At 41.7% G+C, this 15,669-nt stretch overlaps 2 protein-coding genes across 3 annotated transcripts in view; both read right to left on the reverse strand.

Annotated features, from left to right (window-relative positions):
- The window catches only part of PLCL1 (phospholipase C like 1 (inactive)), a 326,629-nt gene extending 313,749 nt beyond the window's left edge, over window positions 1-12,880 (reverse strand). The window contains exon 1 of the mRNA XM_077885646.1: window positions 12,623-12,880. Coding sequence (XP_077741772.1) covers window positions 12,623-12,865 — 243 coding nt within the window. The 5' untranslated portion in view covers window positions 12,866-12,880. The remainder of the gene's footprint in view (window positions 1-12,622) is intronic.
- Window positions 1-15,669, reverse strand: part of LOC144306224 (uncharacterized) — a 53,194-nt gene that overhangs the window by 22,192 nt on the left and 15,333 nt on the right. The window contains exons 6-9 of one of the 2 annotated variants that reach the window (XM_077885664.1): window positions 13,754-13,856; window positions 11,024-12,337; window positions 10,047-10,136; window positions 7,492-7,660 (exon numbers count right to left, since the gene is read on the reverse strand). The gene's annotated coding sequence lies outside the window, so the exon portion shown is untranslated. The remainder of the gene's footprint in view (window positions 1-7,491; window positions 7,661-10,046; window positions 10,137-11,023; window positions 12,338-13,753; window positions 13,857-15,669) is intronic. The other variant, XM_077885665.1, reaches the window with a different exon arrangement.

Consider the following 15,669-nt stretch of genomic DNA (forward strand, 5'->3'; position numbering starts at 1 on the left):
AAAATTAAGGTAGATGCTGTGAGAAAGCCTCCACCAGCCAGCACTAGTTTTGAAGATAAAAGAGTCCATGATCCCAAAAAAAGGAGGCAGATTCTAGACACCTACAAAGATCAAGAAAACAGATTTTCCCAAGAATTTCCAAAAAGGAACATAGCCCTGACGATACCTCAATATTAACCAAGTGAGGCACATTTCAGAATTCAGACCTCTAGAACTACACGATAATAAATTGGTGTTGTTTGAAGCCGCTAAGCTTGTGGTAATTTCTTACAGCAGCTATATATTTAAGGTTTCTAAAATGTACATTTGGATCAGTAAGAACCCCAAACTCTCAATCTAGGACGTGTGCCAAAACAATCACCTTTGATTTATTACTGTTTTTTAGATCCCTCTGAATTCCAACTTAAATGAAATGATGTATGTGCACCTAGCTCAATAAATGGTGGTTGCTTTTATTGCAGATCAATGCAAGGTTGAACCGCCTTAACTTTGTTTTCTGCCTGGCCCCATTCCAACCAGATCAATATGTTCTTAAATCACTGGTGTTTTTTGTTTTGTTTTGTTTTGTTTTTTGTTTTTGTTTTTGTTTTTGTTTTTGTTTTTTGAAATTTGGAGTATTGGAGTTGCAGGTTTGTTGAATAAAAGAAAATAGGGACAAAAAAAAATCTGTCCTCCCACCCACCTTAATAGCTTGAGACCTAAAACAAGTTTTCACACCTCTCAGAGCCTCAGCTTCCTCATCTCTAAGGTTAAAATTATAATGATAGCTGTGTCTTATCAGGCTATCAGAAGAATTAAAGGTAAGAATTAAAGGTTATGTAAGATCTTGACAATATTAGTACCTGTTATCGTTCTATACCATGAAATCTTTAAAGAATCCTCCATTCCGTATACATGGCATCACAAACTGTTCTCTATAATGGTGCCCTGGATAAATGGGGGAGTTGGTGGACAGCCATGCTTAGTAAATGAAGGGGTAAATTTAGAGAATGATCTCTAAGGTCTCCAACTCTATAATGATGTCATTGATAATTAAGCAGTCTCAAATTCTTAGACTTTAAATGTGAGTTCTTTTTCCCACAACTGGTTTCTCCCAACTATACCATCTTGGGTCTTCTTTTCCTCTGGATACTCTGATTATTACCAATAGCTCACTCAGACTCCATATTGTTTCAGTCTCTCTCAATTATTAGAAGGGTTCTTTCAAGTTCTTAAAAACTCAGTCCTATTCATTTTAAAACGTCAATTTCATGTTCAATTCAAAGTCTCTTCCTTACCCTATTACCCACAAGGCAAGCTAGAATGGTGGTTATAGTGACTGGACCTGGGGGTTGGTCTACTCTACCCACTTCTCCATTTCTCTTCCTCTCTGCACTTCCCTCCTAGAGCTCAGCGGAAGAGGGATAGGAGAGGTCCAGGTCTTCCCAGAAATAGTCCCAGAAGGATGTTGCAGGCCTCACTGGGTTGGTTTTCTCTGCTCCTCAGGTTAATACTAAACTGACCTTTGGCTCTCTCTGTGAGGCAGGCATCCAAATGCAGACTCTCCACAGAGTTCCTTGTTCTCCACAGTCTCCTTCTTTCCTGCATATTCATTATCCTGGCATTAGAGGTCTGGCTTGGATACTGACCTCTTCCTCTTACCCCTCACCCAGCCCCTGTCCCAGCATTTTGTTAAAAGTCCCTCTACCCAAATGGCTTCTTTGGGTGGGGCACCAGCAAGAGGCCTGGCCATCTTCTATAGTGTCCCCTTTCTTCACACCCAGAACAACATTAGGGGCTCTGATAGTCCCTTCCAAAGAGGGACTCAGTACCTTCTAGAGAGGAGATGAGCACCAGTCCCAACTTATTTGTAGACTTGGTAGAGAGGGAGACTGTTGGATGCTACCACCATTACACATTCTCTCCAGTCCTTTCTCAGCCTCAGCAAAGGTCATGAGCTCTTACCCCTAACAATGAGGAAGGTGAAAGGAAGAGGCTCTTCAGGAACCATAACTCAGCTCTAAGATTACTTCCTCCCTCTCAGTTGTCCCCCCATTTATCCTGGGGCAAGGGCAGTAGTGAAAGCCACTTCTCTATAAGAACAGGGCTGATGGCTGAACACAACAGTTTGTGGTCCCCTGAAGCTGTAAAACATCAAACCTTTTGTCTTAAGCTATAATAGTTCATTCCAGCACTCCCCGCTACTTCTATCTGGTTACACTAACTTCTATATTAGGCCTTTTCATCAGAAGCCATTTCTCTGTAGTGGTGAAACTGTCATGCTGAGGGTGCAACAATGAAGAATTTCCTCGGACTTTCCTGGGGCTGAGGCTAGAAAATCAGCAAAGTAGACAAAACTTATCCTTAATGCCAAGTATTTTGATCAAAAACCCAGATCAATCCTTCCTAGATCCTTCCCAGGAATCTCTCAGCTCAACGTGCTTTGTGCCCACCAATTACTGTTAGGTGTGTTGAGGTATGAGGTGTTAATTAGTTAAAAAGCTCTCCAGAAAGCATCAAAATCCAAAAAAAACCTGAATTCCCAAATGTACAACTTCTGGCAGAGTGATCCAGGTAAAGAGACATTTTTTTTAAGCCATTTACCCTGTCCATTTATAAATATGGTCCATCTGACTCTATTCCCCTCTAACACACCCTGATCCTTAGTTTTCTCTTTTCTGGCAAACTCCAGAAATCTCAACGTCTGGTCAAGCTTAACTGCTAACACTTCTGAGTATGACTTCTCATAGCCCTTGCAGCTACTTTTGTGACACACATCTCTGGATCACTCCAGACGTAGGACAGACAGCTATAGGATCAAAAGGTCATCTGCTATTGAAGCTTCGGACTTTCACTGTATCTAACACAAGTGTGTACACACATATACACATCATGTGCACTCCACTGCATTTATCACACAACTAGCTTGATCCTATACTTACTGAACAAGAGAAAGTATAGGAAAAATATTTCTTTTAAGTTTCAGGTGTTTGGGGAAAGCCTAATTTTTTTCTTTCAAAAAAAAAATCCACTTTAAGAGAGCATGACAAATTATCTTACAGTGCAAATGCTGCAACTGAAAAAGAAAGAGAAAGAAAGAGAAAGAAAAAGCCAAAGGCCAATGTCTTTTCAATAAAAGACACCAGGGCACCTGGGTGGCTCAGTCTGTTAAGCAGCCAAATCTTGATTTCAGCTCAGGTCATGATTTTAGGGTCTTGGGATTGAGCCCTACATTGGGCTCCACATTCAGTGTGGAGTCTGCTTGTCCTTCTCCCTCTGTTCCTTCCTCCCACTTTGTGCTCTTTCTCTCTCTCTCTCAAATAAATAAATAAATAAATAAATAAATAAATAAATAAAACCTTTAAGAATAATAATTTAACTGTGGATAAATAATAAACGCTAACATATGAGTGCTTCAACAAAAGAGCTGACTATGCTTTTAATATCTAGCCAGTTTCCAAGTGATGGGGACAAACCTCTGGGTACCATCTGGTCATTGTACTAGATCTCTAAACAGCAAAATAGACTCATTACCTTTAACACAATAAGCAGCCATAAGCACAGTAATTTCTTGACATAATCATGTATTTGAATTTCCCACATATTGACTTTGGAATTTCTAAACGCTCCCCCAAATTACATGATTACACAGACTTTCAGTTTAATGGAATTCCACAAATATTTGCCAAGCTTCTCCTATGTGTGAGGAACTATACTTACTTCAAATGTAATTGGAAGGAAATCTCAATCATACAACATCATATACACTACCACTTAACAAAATTGTAACTTCTTTGAGTTAGAAACTCAAATATTCCTTATTGATTTATTGATGCTAGAAGACAAAACTATCAAACTATAAAATAAATGATATCAAGTTGCAGTGATTAAGTAACAATCCATCCTTAGCCTGTGTAATTCATAACAAAGTTGGATCATAAACTCTGTCTCGTGATAAAGATGCTAATTCTGGTCAAAGAGTAAAATGCTAATAGGAATTCCACTCCTCTCAAGGTAAGGTGGAGCACAATACTAATGTAAAGTCAAGTAAAGGTATTTCACATGAAAGGTTACGGAAGTTTAAAAAGGTACTCAAAAAAATGATTCAAATAATCCTTAAGAGCCTCCCAAAACTATCTTCAGAATCACTTCTTTAGATTTGCCAGCTAAACTTAGTTTTCAAGGTAAGCATAAAATGTCTCCCATTCCATCCCCAGTGGCTGAGGATTAAATCAGTATTATTTAAGAGGATGAATAACATAAAGATTAAAGCAACCTTTAGAGCTAGACTATTTGAGTCTATTTCTTAGCTTGGCCATTTGCTAACTATGTGACCTTGGGCATGTCACTTATCTCTCCATCTATAAAAATGGAGATAATAATAAAAAACACCCCTCTCATCGTTATTGTGAGGTTTGACTAAGTTTAACACACATTAAGTGCTTAGAATGTCAGACTATAATAGAAGTTATAAAAGCTTTTGCTAATATTATAAAGAAAATATCTCTATAGGAAAATCTCTTCAAGATGTTTTATCTATTAGATTAAATGTAAAAGCAAATATATTTAATTATTAATAAAATTTCTAAATATGTAATAGTTAATTATAGCATAGAGTCGATCATTCCAAAATATTTCAAGGGCAGCCCAAGTGGCTCAGCGGTTTAGCGCCACCTTCAGCCCAGGGCCTGATCCTGGAGACCCAGGATCGAGTCGCACGTCGGGCTCCCTGCATGGAGCCTGGTTCTCCCTCTCTCTCTCTCTGCCTGTATCTCTGCCTCTCTCTCTGTGTGTGTTCCTCATGAATAAATAAATAAAATCTTTAAAAAATAAAATATTTCAAAACAGCTCACCAAATGCTGAAGAGGTCTTTGCATCTTACCCGTCAACCCCTAGGGGGAGCACGAACTCCTATGCCCTCCTCCCTTACCTCCTCCTCCAAAAATTAGTCGTGATAATTAAGAAAACTGCCAAGTCCCAGGACTATGACAGACTATGTTTTATGGAAGTGAAGCTTTCAAAGGAGAGAAAGGTCAGAGTGTACATACCGTGGTGTCCTGTCTCTGCCCTGAATCCAACAACAAGGATTGACACGAAGGGGATCAGAACAGTGCAGTTTGCACTTGTTCTTCCAACACTGATGCCCTATTTCTGAGCGCAACCCTAACCCAGCCTGACTCAAGTGAGGCTTCAGAGGGAACACATTCTCCCACTGCTGACTCTGGCCCTAAGAGTTGTGCTCCTGAGCAGCCCAACCTCATCATTGACTGTCAGATCTGGGATGTGGGGTGTGGATTTTCAGCACACAGGCTATCTGAAATCACTTGTATCTTAGGGGCAAGCCCCGACAAGATGATCCGGTTCAATGTCTTAGAGTTCTGCCTTGAAATCTTGGTATTGTCTCTTTTGCCTTCTTTGTGCATTTATCTCCCTGAACACCTCACAGAGAAGGTGTTCTGTGTACAATCTCACAATCATTTCTAACCATCGCATTGTACCACACAATAATACAAGTTCGCCAACTTATGCATATTGCCCATGCTTAGTTTAATACAGACAGCATCCTTTAAAGGGCTCTTGAACAGGTCTGTATGAAAGAAATTAACAAAGCAGATATCATCTTTCAAGGATGTTTTAATACTTCGAATACAAAGTTGTATTGTTAAGGAAAAACACAACATCCTTGCCTGTAATCGCTATACACTCTTGTAAATTTACAAATATGAATTAAGAGATCTTTGGAAACTAAGCATACTTTCTAAAATACTTTGATTTTTAGGTTGTTTTGTTTTGCTTTAGAGGGACTGTACTGTCTTCAAATTTAAACTGCCTTTCTTCTTCCTGTAGTGTTAATGATAATATAATGATTCCTTTCTATTCACCATGTATAATCTCACTTTTCTCAAAGTAATGCTAGATTAATTATTAATGAAGTGAGTTAAAATGGTATGGTTGAAAATAAACTAGATTATATCTCTCTTAAACCCACCCACATAAGATGTTACAAATAAAATGACAAATCAAATTTGATTTTAAATCCAAGAAACTATTCCAATATTTTGCCATACTATGATTTTATTGTCATCAAGTGTTAGCTGAAATACACAGTACGGTTGGTGACAACTAAAAATAAGACAAAAAATTATTGTTATAGAAGTTGACTAGTGCTAATTTTCATTATCACTTTAGCATACTCAATAATCACAATAAATTTTGTCTATTATACTCTATTATAGGAACTGGGATACAGAGATAAATAAGATTCAATAAAACTACAAATAAACCATTTTGACATTATTAAAAACACTTATCAAAATATAAGATTTTATAGAACTTATGGGTTTCACTATTAATAAGGTTTACTGATTTCCTATTTTCAATTTAGATAGAAAGTTCAAATTTTTCTCCTTTCCCATCTAATTACCAATGGTTCATTTACTGGTGCTGAGACCCCATCGACAAACACAAAGTTTCTCCTGCCTCTTACTGCTGTTTAGTCATCTTATTTATTTATTTTTAAAGATTTTATTTATTTATTCATTCATGATAGACACAGAGAGAGAGGGAGAGGGAGAGAGAGAGAGGGGCAGAGACACAGGCAGAGGGAGAAGCAGACTCCATGCCGATCCCCACGTGGCACTCGATCCCGGGAATCCAGGATCACGCCCTGGGCCAAAGGCAGGCACTAAACCACTGAGCCACTCAAGGATCCCCTGTTTAGTCATTTTAAGTTGGCATGTTTTAATGTACAATCATATATATATATAATACTTGAAACTGATATATATATATATATATATCTCAGTTTGGACATTGCTCCTGAAAATGAATTATGTTTAATGTTCACAGTTATTCAAGCTGAACAAAAGTGATGGAGGAGCAGAGCAGACTGAGCTACTCCCTGTTCCACTGCCTGACCACTTGCTCCAGCACCACCTAGAAGCAATAATGGATTATTTGTTCATTCGCACTAAAGGTAAGGTTGGGTTTTCTGAATGTTTTTTCATAACACCCTGCTGTGCCTGAAGTGTTATCTGGCAATTGTGTTCAATTGACATTTTACAGTACAAAGTTTAATTACTAATTTCTTTACTATAAAATGAAAAAGGCTGAGAAAAAAACTATTTAGTCTAAATTGCAATGTATACGTCACTTCTCAATGCCTATGTCATTAGCTTACACTTTTTGAAACTTAAAACATTTTCCAAGAAAGAAAACAAATAGTGTAAATTCTGATAGCAATAGCAAACACTAACTGGCAGGTGCTTCTAAAATCTTTCATCAAAATAGGACAAAGCTCTTTATCTAAAATTTATTCCTAATGCTCTTAAGAGGTATTATAAGAAATCAGATCAGAAAGGCACCACAATGAAAGGCAACCACTTCTAAAGTGAAATGTGTCCATGTTTCTATGGCAATTTCAGAGAAAGTAAACACTGTGACTGAAGTTGCTGGGATAATAAACCAGATCAAACTAAGAAGTTCAACGCTATTTATATAGCTGAATCATACCTTAGGAACACCCCCAACTGAAGGCACCAGGGCATATTCATTGTAAAGGCTGGCCAGCTCCACTGTGCAATCAGGATGTTTTTCCAAAATTTATCCATAATTTGGTTATTTGAGAACTTTTAACACACATTTCCATAATTTGGCTACTTGGAACTTTTAACACATATTTCTACAGGCAAAAAAAAAAAAAAAAAAAAGTCTATCAATGTTGATTAATTCCCAAGCCAATTTACAGAAGCCTATTTAACTTAAAGTGTGTCTAAAATTTTTATTTTTCAATCATACTTAGTTACCCTTCACAACTGTCATACAAAATACTTTCAGAGCTCCAACTCCCCATTTCATCACTCTCCTAGAATACTACAGATTCCTATGCCCCAGGTATTTTTTCCCTTTCTCTATCAGTCTAAAAGAGAATACACTCCCTCACAAACCTGACTATATATAGGGGCATGGGAGAAGTGGTCTGGCGTAAAACAACAGATGTGGCCTCCATTTATTGATGACAAATAGGACATCTGCCAAATTGCTCTGCCTTTTAAAATACAGTGCTGGCCTCACAAAATGACCAAAGACAGAAAGGTTTGCCATCCATTCCTGGAGCCATCTTTTTCGAGGTGTTCTGGGTTGGGAAGTATGGTAGCAAAGAAAGGATAATTTCTCCCCCAAGCCATAGGGCCCAAGAATCAGACTCTTCCGTCACTCTCTTAAATGTTCATACTGTATTCATAGATTGTGAATTGAAAGTATTCACGGATTGTGGACTTCCTTCCTCTGAGAGCATAAGAGCACAAGTTCTGGCGTTAAGCAACGTGGGTATGAATCCTATAGAGGGTTTACTGTGAGGATTAAGTGACATAATGTATAAAAACTCCTAGTTTAGCGCCTGACTCATAGTAAATGGTACTTGATAAATATGAATACAATTCATCTTGCCTGCTGAAGACAATCATCATGTTGACATGTGTCAACAGGTACTCAAGACATATCTTCGAAGTTTTGGCTCAGAAACACACTCCACCAGCCCCATAACAAACATGACAAAGTGTTGTTTTGAGAATTGCCCATGACATAAAATAATGACAGAAAAAAACACCCCAAAACGATTACTTTAGCTGCTTCAGTGCAGGTATTGGCACCTCGTTCCCAGCTCCCATCTTTATCCCACACACTTATGTCCATGAGACCCAAATGATGATTTCTTCTAGAGAATTCATACTTAAGTAGAATTGAAAGCAAAAAGTAGAACCCTTCAATATGTTGCATATAATGGAGGAAAAATCAACTGCTATTCTGAAAACATGTTTGTACCCCAGTTCCCATTATCTAGTATATGGAATGAGCTACACTGCTTCCAATTTCCAAAACATTACAGAGTTAAAAAGCCATAAACTACAATCTAAAGTGTTAAATATTTTAAACCTATAAGGTTGACATCAAATATTAGGTAGAAAAATGGTCTAATCTCTTAAACAGAAATATATTCATATGCAGAATAGTACATAATTGTTAGATGTTATCAGTCTTCCATGTAAGTAACTTGTCATTTTAAACCACAAGTCATCAAGAAGCAATTAAGATGCAGTCTATTGCAATATTGTGGTATACAACAATGCACTTACCAAAAATATGCAGCATTTATCAGTGTCAACGCTATCAAAAATAATCACATGGAAAAACACAGGGAAAAAAATTATGGATTAAAGAAATCCTAGTGTATTTTTTTTGAAGATTTATTTATTTATTTATGATAGACATAGAGAGAGAGACAGAGGCAGAGACACAGGAGGGAGAAGCAGGCTCCACGCCGAGAGCCCGATGTGGGACTCGATCCCGGGACTCCAGCATCGCGCCCTGGGCCAAAGGCAGGCACCAAACCGCTGAGCCACCCAGGGATCCCCAGAAAAGCTAGTTTAAGTCTCCTATTAAATTTTTTAAAACCTAGGACCTGGCATATAAGGGAAGAAACACAACTATAGTAGAAAGAAGACCTTACAAAGATGTGTAAAGATAAACATTGTTATTGTTTTCATTAGCTCAGAAGAAAATTGTTTTCTCAACTAAAATCATGTTTTCACAAATTAGAGAGGGCAAATTTACTGAAAACATCCTTTTTATTAATATATAAGACATTTCTTTTATTAATATACAAGATATGTTTCCTGGCATGATAGAGGAATGGACTATTCTGATTTGTCTAATATTCAAGTTAATAGAGAATTAGCAGTAAAATAATTAGAATAGAAGTAATACCTTAAATTGAGCTGAAAATAATATTTGATGATTTCACAATCTTTCAGTGGCTCACAGTTATGATCATGAATATGAATTATCACTATACTAAGGCTATTTGGAACAGCATTTAATAGTTTGATTAACATAAAATGTACTAAAGCCTTTCTTTTCTGTGTATGTTTTAATGCAAATAAAAAGAATCTTTGGCCAAACTCGGAAGAAGGCATTTTTCTTTCAATATAGAACAGGTGCTACATATTTCTTATATGATCTACACCTTTTTAGAGACTCTCCTTTTTATTTTGCTAGAGTAGACTAACCATGGGGCAGCAGATTGAAGATGTCCACAGAAAGGTCCTTGATGTCAGAGGTGGTGTGGAACAGAACCCCATCTCCTGCTTCTTTCCTCACTGGAAGGGAATGAAGGCCTCTAAAAACAGACCCTAAGGACCCATGCCCATCAATGACCTTCCAGGTTATTCCTAAAGATTAGCTGACATATCACAATGATTTGAACAACCCATTAGGAATCAAAAAACATTTGGAACAAATTTGAAAATATGAGGCCTGTAAACTTAAGTTAAAATTTTATTATATAAATCAAGAACAAAAATAAATACATAAATAAATAAAGAACATCAATAGCTCACCATAGATATATATACAGATATATATGCTTTCATATGCATGGAATATCTCTGGAGGGATACTTAAGAAACTGTTAACAGCTATGGGGGTGGACTATGTAAGTGGGAGTGTGGAGTAGCTGGGAGTCTTCCTTTCATGCTCCCTTGCGACATTTTTTTTATCATTTGCTTATATTACTTTTTCAATAAAATCTAATTTAAAATAATAACAATTTGGTCATTTTCTAGTACCTTTCATTATAAAGGCCATTTATTACATGCTTATTTTACTATCAGATGGGGAGAGATCAAGCTGATAATCTGTTGCCTCCTTTTTTGCCACAAAAATAAACTTTAAAACAATAGAGGCACAATTACTCAGCAAGGGCCCTTTCGAGAATATAAACCAGCACATAATGCAATTTAAAAATTGCAAATTTAGGACAGCCCCCCGTGGCTCAGCCATTTAGCGCTGCCCTGGAGACCTGGGATCAAATCCTGCATCGGGCTCCCTGCATGGAGCCTGCTTCACCCTCTGCCTGTGTCTCTGCCTCTGTGTGTGTGTGTGTGTGTGTGTGTTTCTCATGAATGAAAAAATAAATAAAATCTTTAAAAAATAATAAATAAATAAAAATTGCAAATTTAGTTGCAAGAATTTGTATATTCCTTACACTCTGTTACTTTTATTTTTTACAACAGTATAGAGCCCACTGCTTTTTATGATGGTATATTTTAAATTATCTTGCTGTGTTTGTTTTCACGCACACAGGACCTCAGGTAGTATCAATATCTTAGAGTCCAAAATATAATTGTTTCTTAATTGTGCTGTTTTTTTAAGTTTCAAAATAATATGCTTTCTGACCTGTGGGTTAAAAGAAGAAAAAGTGATCATTTCCTTTTTATCCAAATTCACACCCAGAATAGCACACTCCTTTTCACATCATCTAAAGGCACAAAATAACAAAAACTACTACAAGTCATTTGCAACTACCACCCACTCTTCTTTTTATATAGAAATCTTCCTGTTGGTTTTAAACTTCCATGTGTCAGTGTTGGGGAAAAGCCTAGACAATACTTGGAGCTGGGTGGATGTACTGTGGGCACAGTCTTCCCACACTGCCAAGGGGAGTTTGAGCTTGAGAAAGAGACATGCATTATGAGGCTTGTTACACAGCTTCACCTTGAGCAAGGAAGGGTCTTGAATGTATAGGCACACCAAGTAAATTGAAAGTAGTAAGTAGTTTCAAGCCCATCTTTCAGTATCATCTTTGGCTGTCTAGATACACACACGCATACATACACACACACCCATATATACAGTTTCATGCTGACTACCCAAGTCAACTTTAATCTCATATGCACATGATTACTCACATTCGTTTATGTTAAGAGGCCCTTTTCCAACGCCTGTGGGCGAGTTCTGACTTCCAGGATACCTTACCACATGTCATGCACCCCAAAGATGAGATCTCAAACAGGAAGCAAGCCCCAAGTGGAAGGAAGGCAGAAAGAGATAAGGGAAAGAAAAGGCTTACAAGTTTCTCGCCAAGCAGACGAGGAGAAATCTTGTCTGGTGGTTGAGGGGTGGGGAAGCATTCTCCCCGCATGCATGGCAACCACAGAGACCTGGGATGCTGCTTGGGGCACCGACTGCTTTCCGCCGGCGCCTTCTGCGCTGCAGAAACTATCCTCCACCGTCGCTCTTCACCGGGCCGGAGGGTCCCCTGAAAACTGTCTGCCGGGAAAGTTCACACTTCTCCGGATTTCGGGACCTTCTGCGTCTAGAGGGTTATTCTGGCTTGGGGAGGGGGCTGTTCGGGTGGGTGGGTCTGCGGGTAAACCGTGCATTTCCTTGACTGCGCTGCGGGGAGGGGCCCGGCGGTGGGGGGCAGCTACCCTTCCTCTGGGGAGCGGGGCACGATCACCCCGCGGTCAGCATTTACACTGAATCCTTCCTTCCTCCTTCCGCCAACGGCTTAGTGAAGCTTTCAGAGAAAATGAGGGAAAGCATCCATCAAAACGCGAAGACGCAGAGCGGAACTTTTCCTCTGCTGTCAGGGGCGGGGGAGAAAAAGTGACTTCTGCTTCTCCCGGCCCAGAGCTGGGTCTGGGAACCTCCGGGCGGGGAAGGAAGGAAGGTTTGGCGAGAGCGGGGGGCGGGGGGGACACTGCGGAGCCGGCGATGGATGCCCCCGGGCCCCGCGCATCCCGCGCCGGTCCCCGCGCCGTGGGCCCCCGCAGCCCGGCTCCCGCGGCTCGGCCTCACTCACCTTGATGATGCTGCTGCGCCGGGGGGTCGCGCGCGCCGCCTCCAGGAGGCCCGCCTCGCTGTCAGCCGCGGCCCCCGCAGCGCCGGGCAGGGCGACCCCGCTGCGGCGGTCCCTCCAGCGGCCCCCGGCGGCCGCAGCCACGCCTTCCCCGCAGGCGGCGTCCGGGCCCCCTCGGGGGTCGTCTTCGCCCCCGGCCGCGTCGGGCGGCGCGGGACCCTCCCTGCCCGCCGCGCCCTGGGCCATGGCCGGCGGCCGCGCTCTCCGGGGCGGGCGGCACACGCCCCGCCGCGGAGTCCAGCCCCGGGCGCCCCGCGCTCCTCGCCCGCAGGCGGCCCTGCCGGACTCCGCTCAGCGCCCCGCGGCGGCGGCGGCGGCGGCGGCGGCAACTTTGCGCAGAGGCGGCATCGCTCGGGGCCGGGAGGCCGGCGGTCCGCGGGGGCGCGGGGGCGCGGGGGCGCGGGGGCGCGGCGGCGGGAACCGGGAAGGAGACGCGAGCGCCGGCGGGCGGCAGCGGAAAGGAGAGGGAGGGGCGGGCGCGCGGGGCGAGCGCCCGCTCTGCGCCAGACAAAAGGCACCGGCGCCCGGCCCCGCGGCCTCGGAGGCCGGCCCCCCGCGCCCCGCGCCCCGCGCCCCGCGCCCCGCGCCCCGCCACCTGCCCGCGGACGGGAGCCGCGGCCCCAGGAAGTGCGGCGGCCTCCGCTCCGCTCTGTTGTGACGGGGCGGGGGGGGGGGGGGAGACTTGTTTTGACAGCCCGTGGGGATTGGCAGGCGTCTGAGCCTCTTAGGAGCCCGGCGCCGCCGAGGAGGGGTCGGCCCGACCAATCCCCACCGCCAAGGGGTGTGCCCGGGCGCGGGGCCGGGAAGGATGTGCTCCGCGGGCGGGAGCCGGCCCAGCGCGGCTCGTGGACCGAGCGGAGGGGCGAGCGCGCGCGGCGCTCCGTGCGCACTCGGGGAAGTCCGGCTGTTCGGGAGGAGCCCGAGGGGGCACCCAAATCCGGGGGCGGGGGCGGGAAACCGTGGGCCAGGCAAAGCAATTTGGAGGGACGGGGTGTCGAGCCCCAACTGTCAACGTGTCTGAGGCCACAGGGCGCAGCTTCGCACCATCGGGGGTTTGCAGGCTCTCGCGCCTACCCTTTGAGGTCAAGTCCATGTAGAGATAATCCAGGGCTTCCTGGGGCCATGGAGTCGAATCATTTCGAGTCGGGTTTCATAAAATGACCATCTTCGGTTCACTCTGCAGTGTGAATGAACGGAACAAGGAAAGGGAATCAGATAAAAGAGGCGAGGGTAACAGACAACTAAACCAACTTAAAATAAATCCCTCTGGAGAGTGACTCCTAGCAGAGCAAACATATGATGGAAGTTGATTAAGTACAGGATGAGGCGGAGAAGTTAGTTTCTATCCTAAAACATCCCTATGTGATAATGGTTCAACCCCCTTTCTCTAGATAATCCTATGTAAACGTATTTTGCTCCATTCCAGCAAGTTACTAAACCAAGAAGAGGGAGATCTTTGGATAATGCAGTATCACAGCGTACTCAGGTAGATATTAAAAAAAAGGATGGCTCTGGGGTTCTCTAGGAGGACAGAGGATGATGACTGAGTTTAAAGGCTTTTTAATACCCGAATCTATATTAAACCTTACTTATAAGATTAAATTATATTTTAATTAGTAATAATTTGATAATTTGAGATGATACCTGCTCCTTTGGGCCAAGAACATCAGAAATCTTCAGCCTTTTAAACTCAGAATTTGTTTTAATTTCAGAGACGCAAAAAGATTTAGGGATCATCTAGGGCATCTAGGGCATCATTTACAAATGAGAGAAAGGCCTGGGAAGCTTTGGTTTCTTGTCTACTACTTAGTGCAGGAGCTCAAATTAGAACCCGCCACTAACTCCTCCTGTAATCTCAGCTACTTTATCTCTCTCCTCTGAGGTGGCAAGCATGGAAGAAAGGATAAGGCCCTTGGGGGGGTTTCGGCCTTGATGTTACCTGTAGGTAAAACTCAGAAAGCTCAAGTTTACCTTTTGTTATTGAATGCAGCCCTGTAATGAATGTACTGTAGATTAGCAACCTCTGGTTTTAGAACCAACACCACCCTCTAGTGAGATTCTAAGAACTGCATCTGTAATAATAAATGCTCTCTTCTCTCATAGGTAAAAGACAGGAAGGGAAACTCAAAGTTTCCTTTTCAAGTGATCTGCCTTTATTACTCGCAGAAGAAAGTAAAAGGGCCCCCAGACTTAAAACAACCATACATGTCCTTCATTTCCATTAGTTCAGGGAATCTTTACCTCTTGTACAGGAAATATCTTTACTTGCTATCCTCACAAATATAACCTATTGTAGGCTATCATTTTTTCTTTAATATTCAACTATTTCTATATTTTACTTTTGTCTTTATATGTTTACTTTCAGAGCTTCATTTTTCTTTGTTACTCTCATAAAAATTCCATCCTTGGGTTGTCCTCCAAGAAATGTAAATGGCAGTTATCTTACTCATTATCGTGTTCTAGAATATTGTTAATATCATCTACAAAGACATCCCATCTTACAGGTTTGTATATACAATTCTGATAATTTTTTAAAGTATTAAAATTAGTGTCACCTTACTAACATTTAAGGTAAGTGATCTTCAAAAAAGAAGAAGCAAAAAGAAGAGGAAGAAGCTGCCAAAAAAATATAGCATGTAAGTGCACAAAATTTTTTGTTTCAACTAGATGCTATCCAGTTGAACTTTTATCTCTTCTGTCCCTTGGCAGGCTTTTCTCTCCCCCTCGTGTGAAGGCAAACACACACACACACACACAGTCTTAGCTTCTCTCTCTCTCTCTCTCTCTCTCACACACACACACACACACACACACACCTCGTACTAAATCCTTTGTTGTGAGCATCTGTTCATAAAGGCTATTATATAATTCATTCTGCTTTGAGAAAATAGTTGGGTCCTAATCTAACAAGTCTTTCATACTATTGTCTTCTAGCATAAGCTCAGTAGGCTTTTCCTGATATTCATATTTGCAGTTAAAAAGAAAAAAGA

This window comes from Canis aureus, chromosome 36 (genome assembly GCF_053574225.1).
Source record: "Canis aureus isolate CA01 chromosome 36, VMU_Caureus_v.1.0, whole genome shotgun sequence".
NCBI lineage: Eukaryota > Metazoa > Chordata > Mammalia > Carnivora > Canidae > Canis > Canis aureus.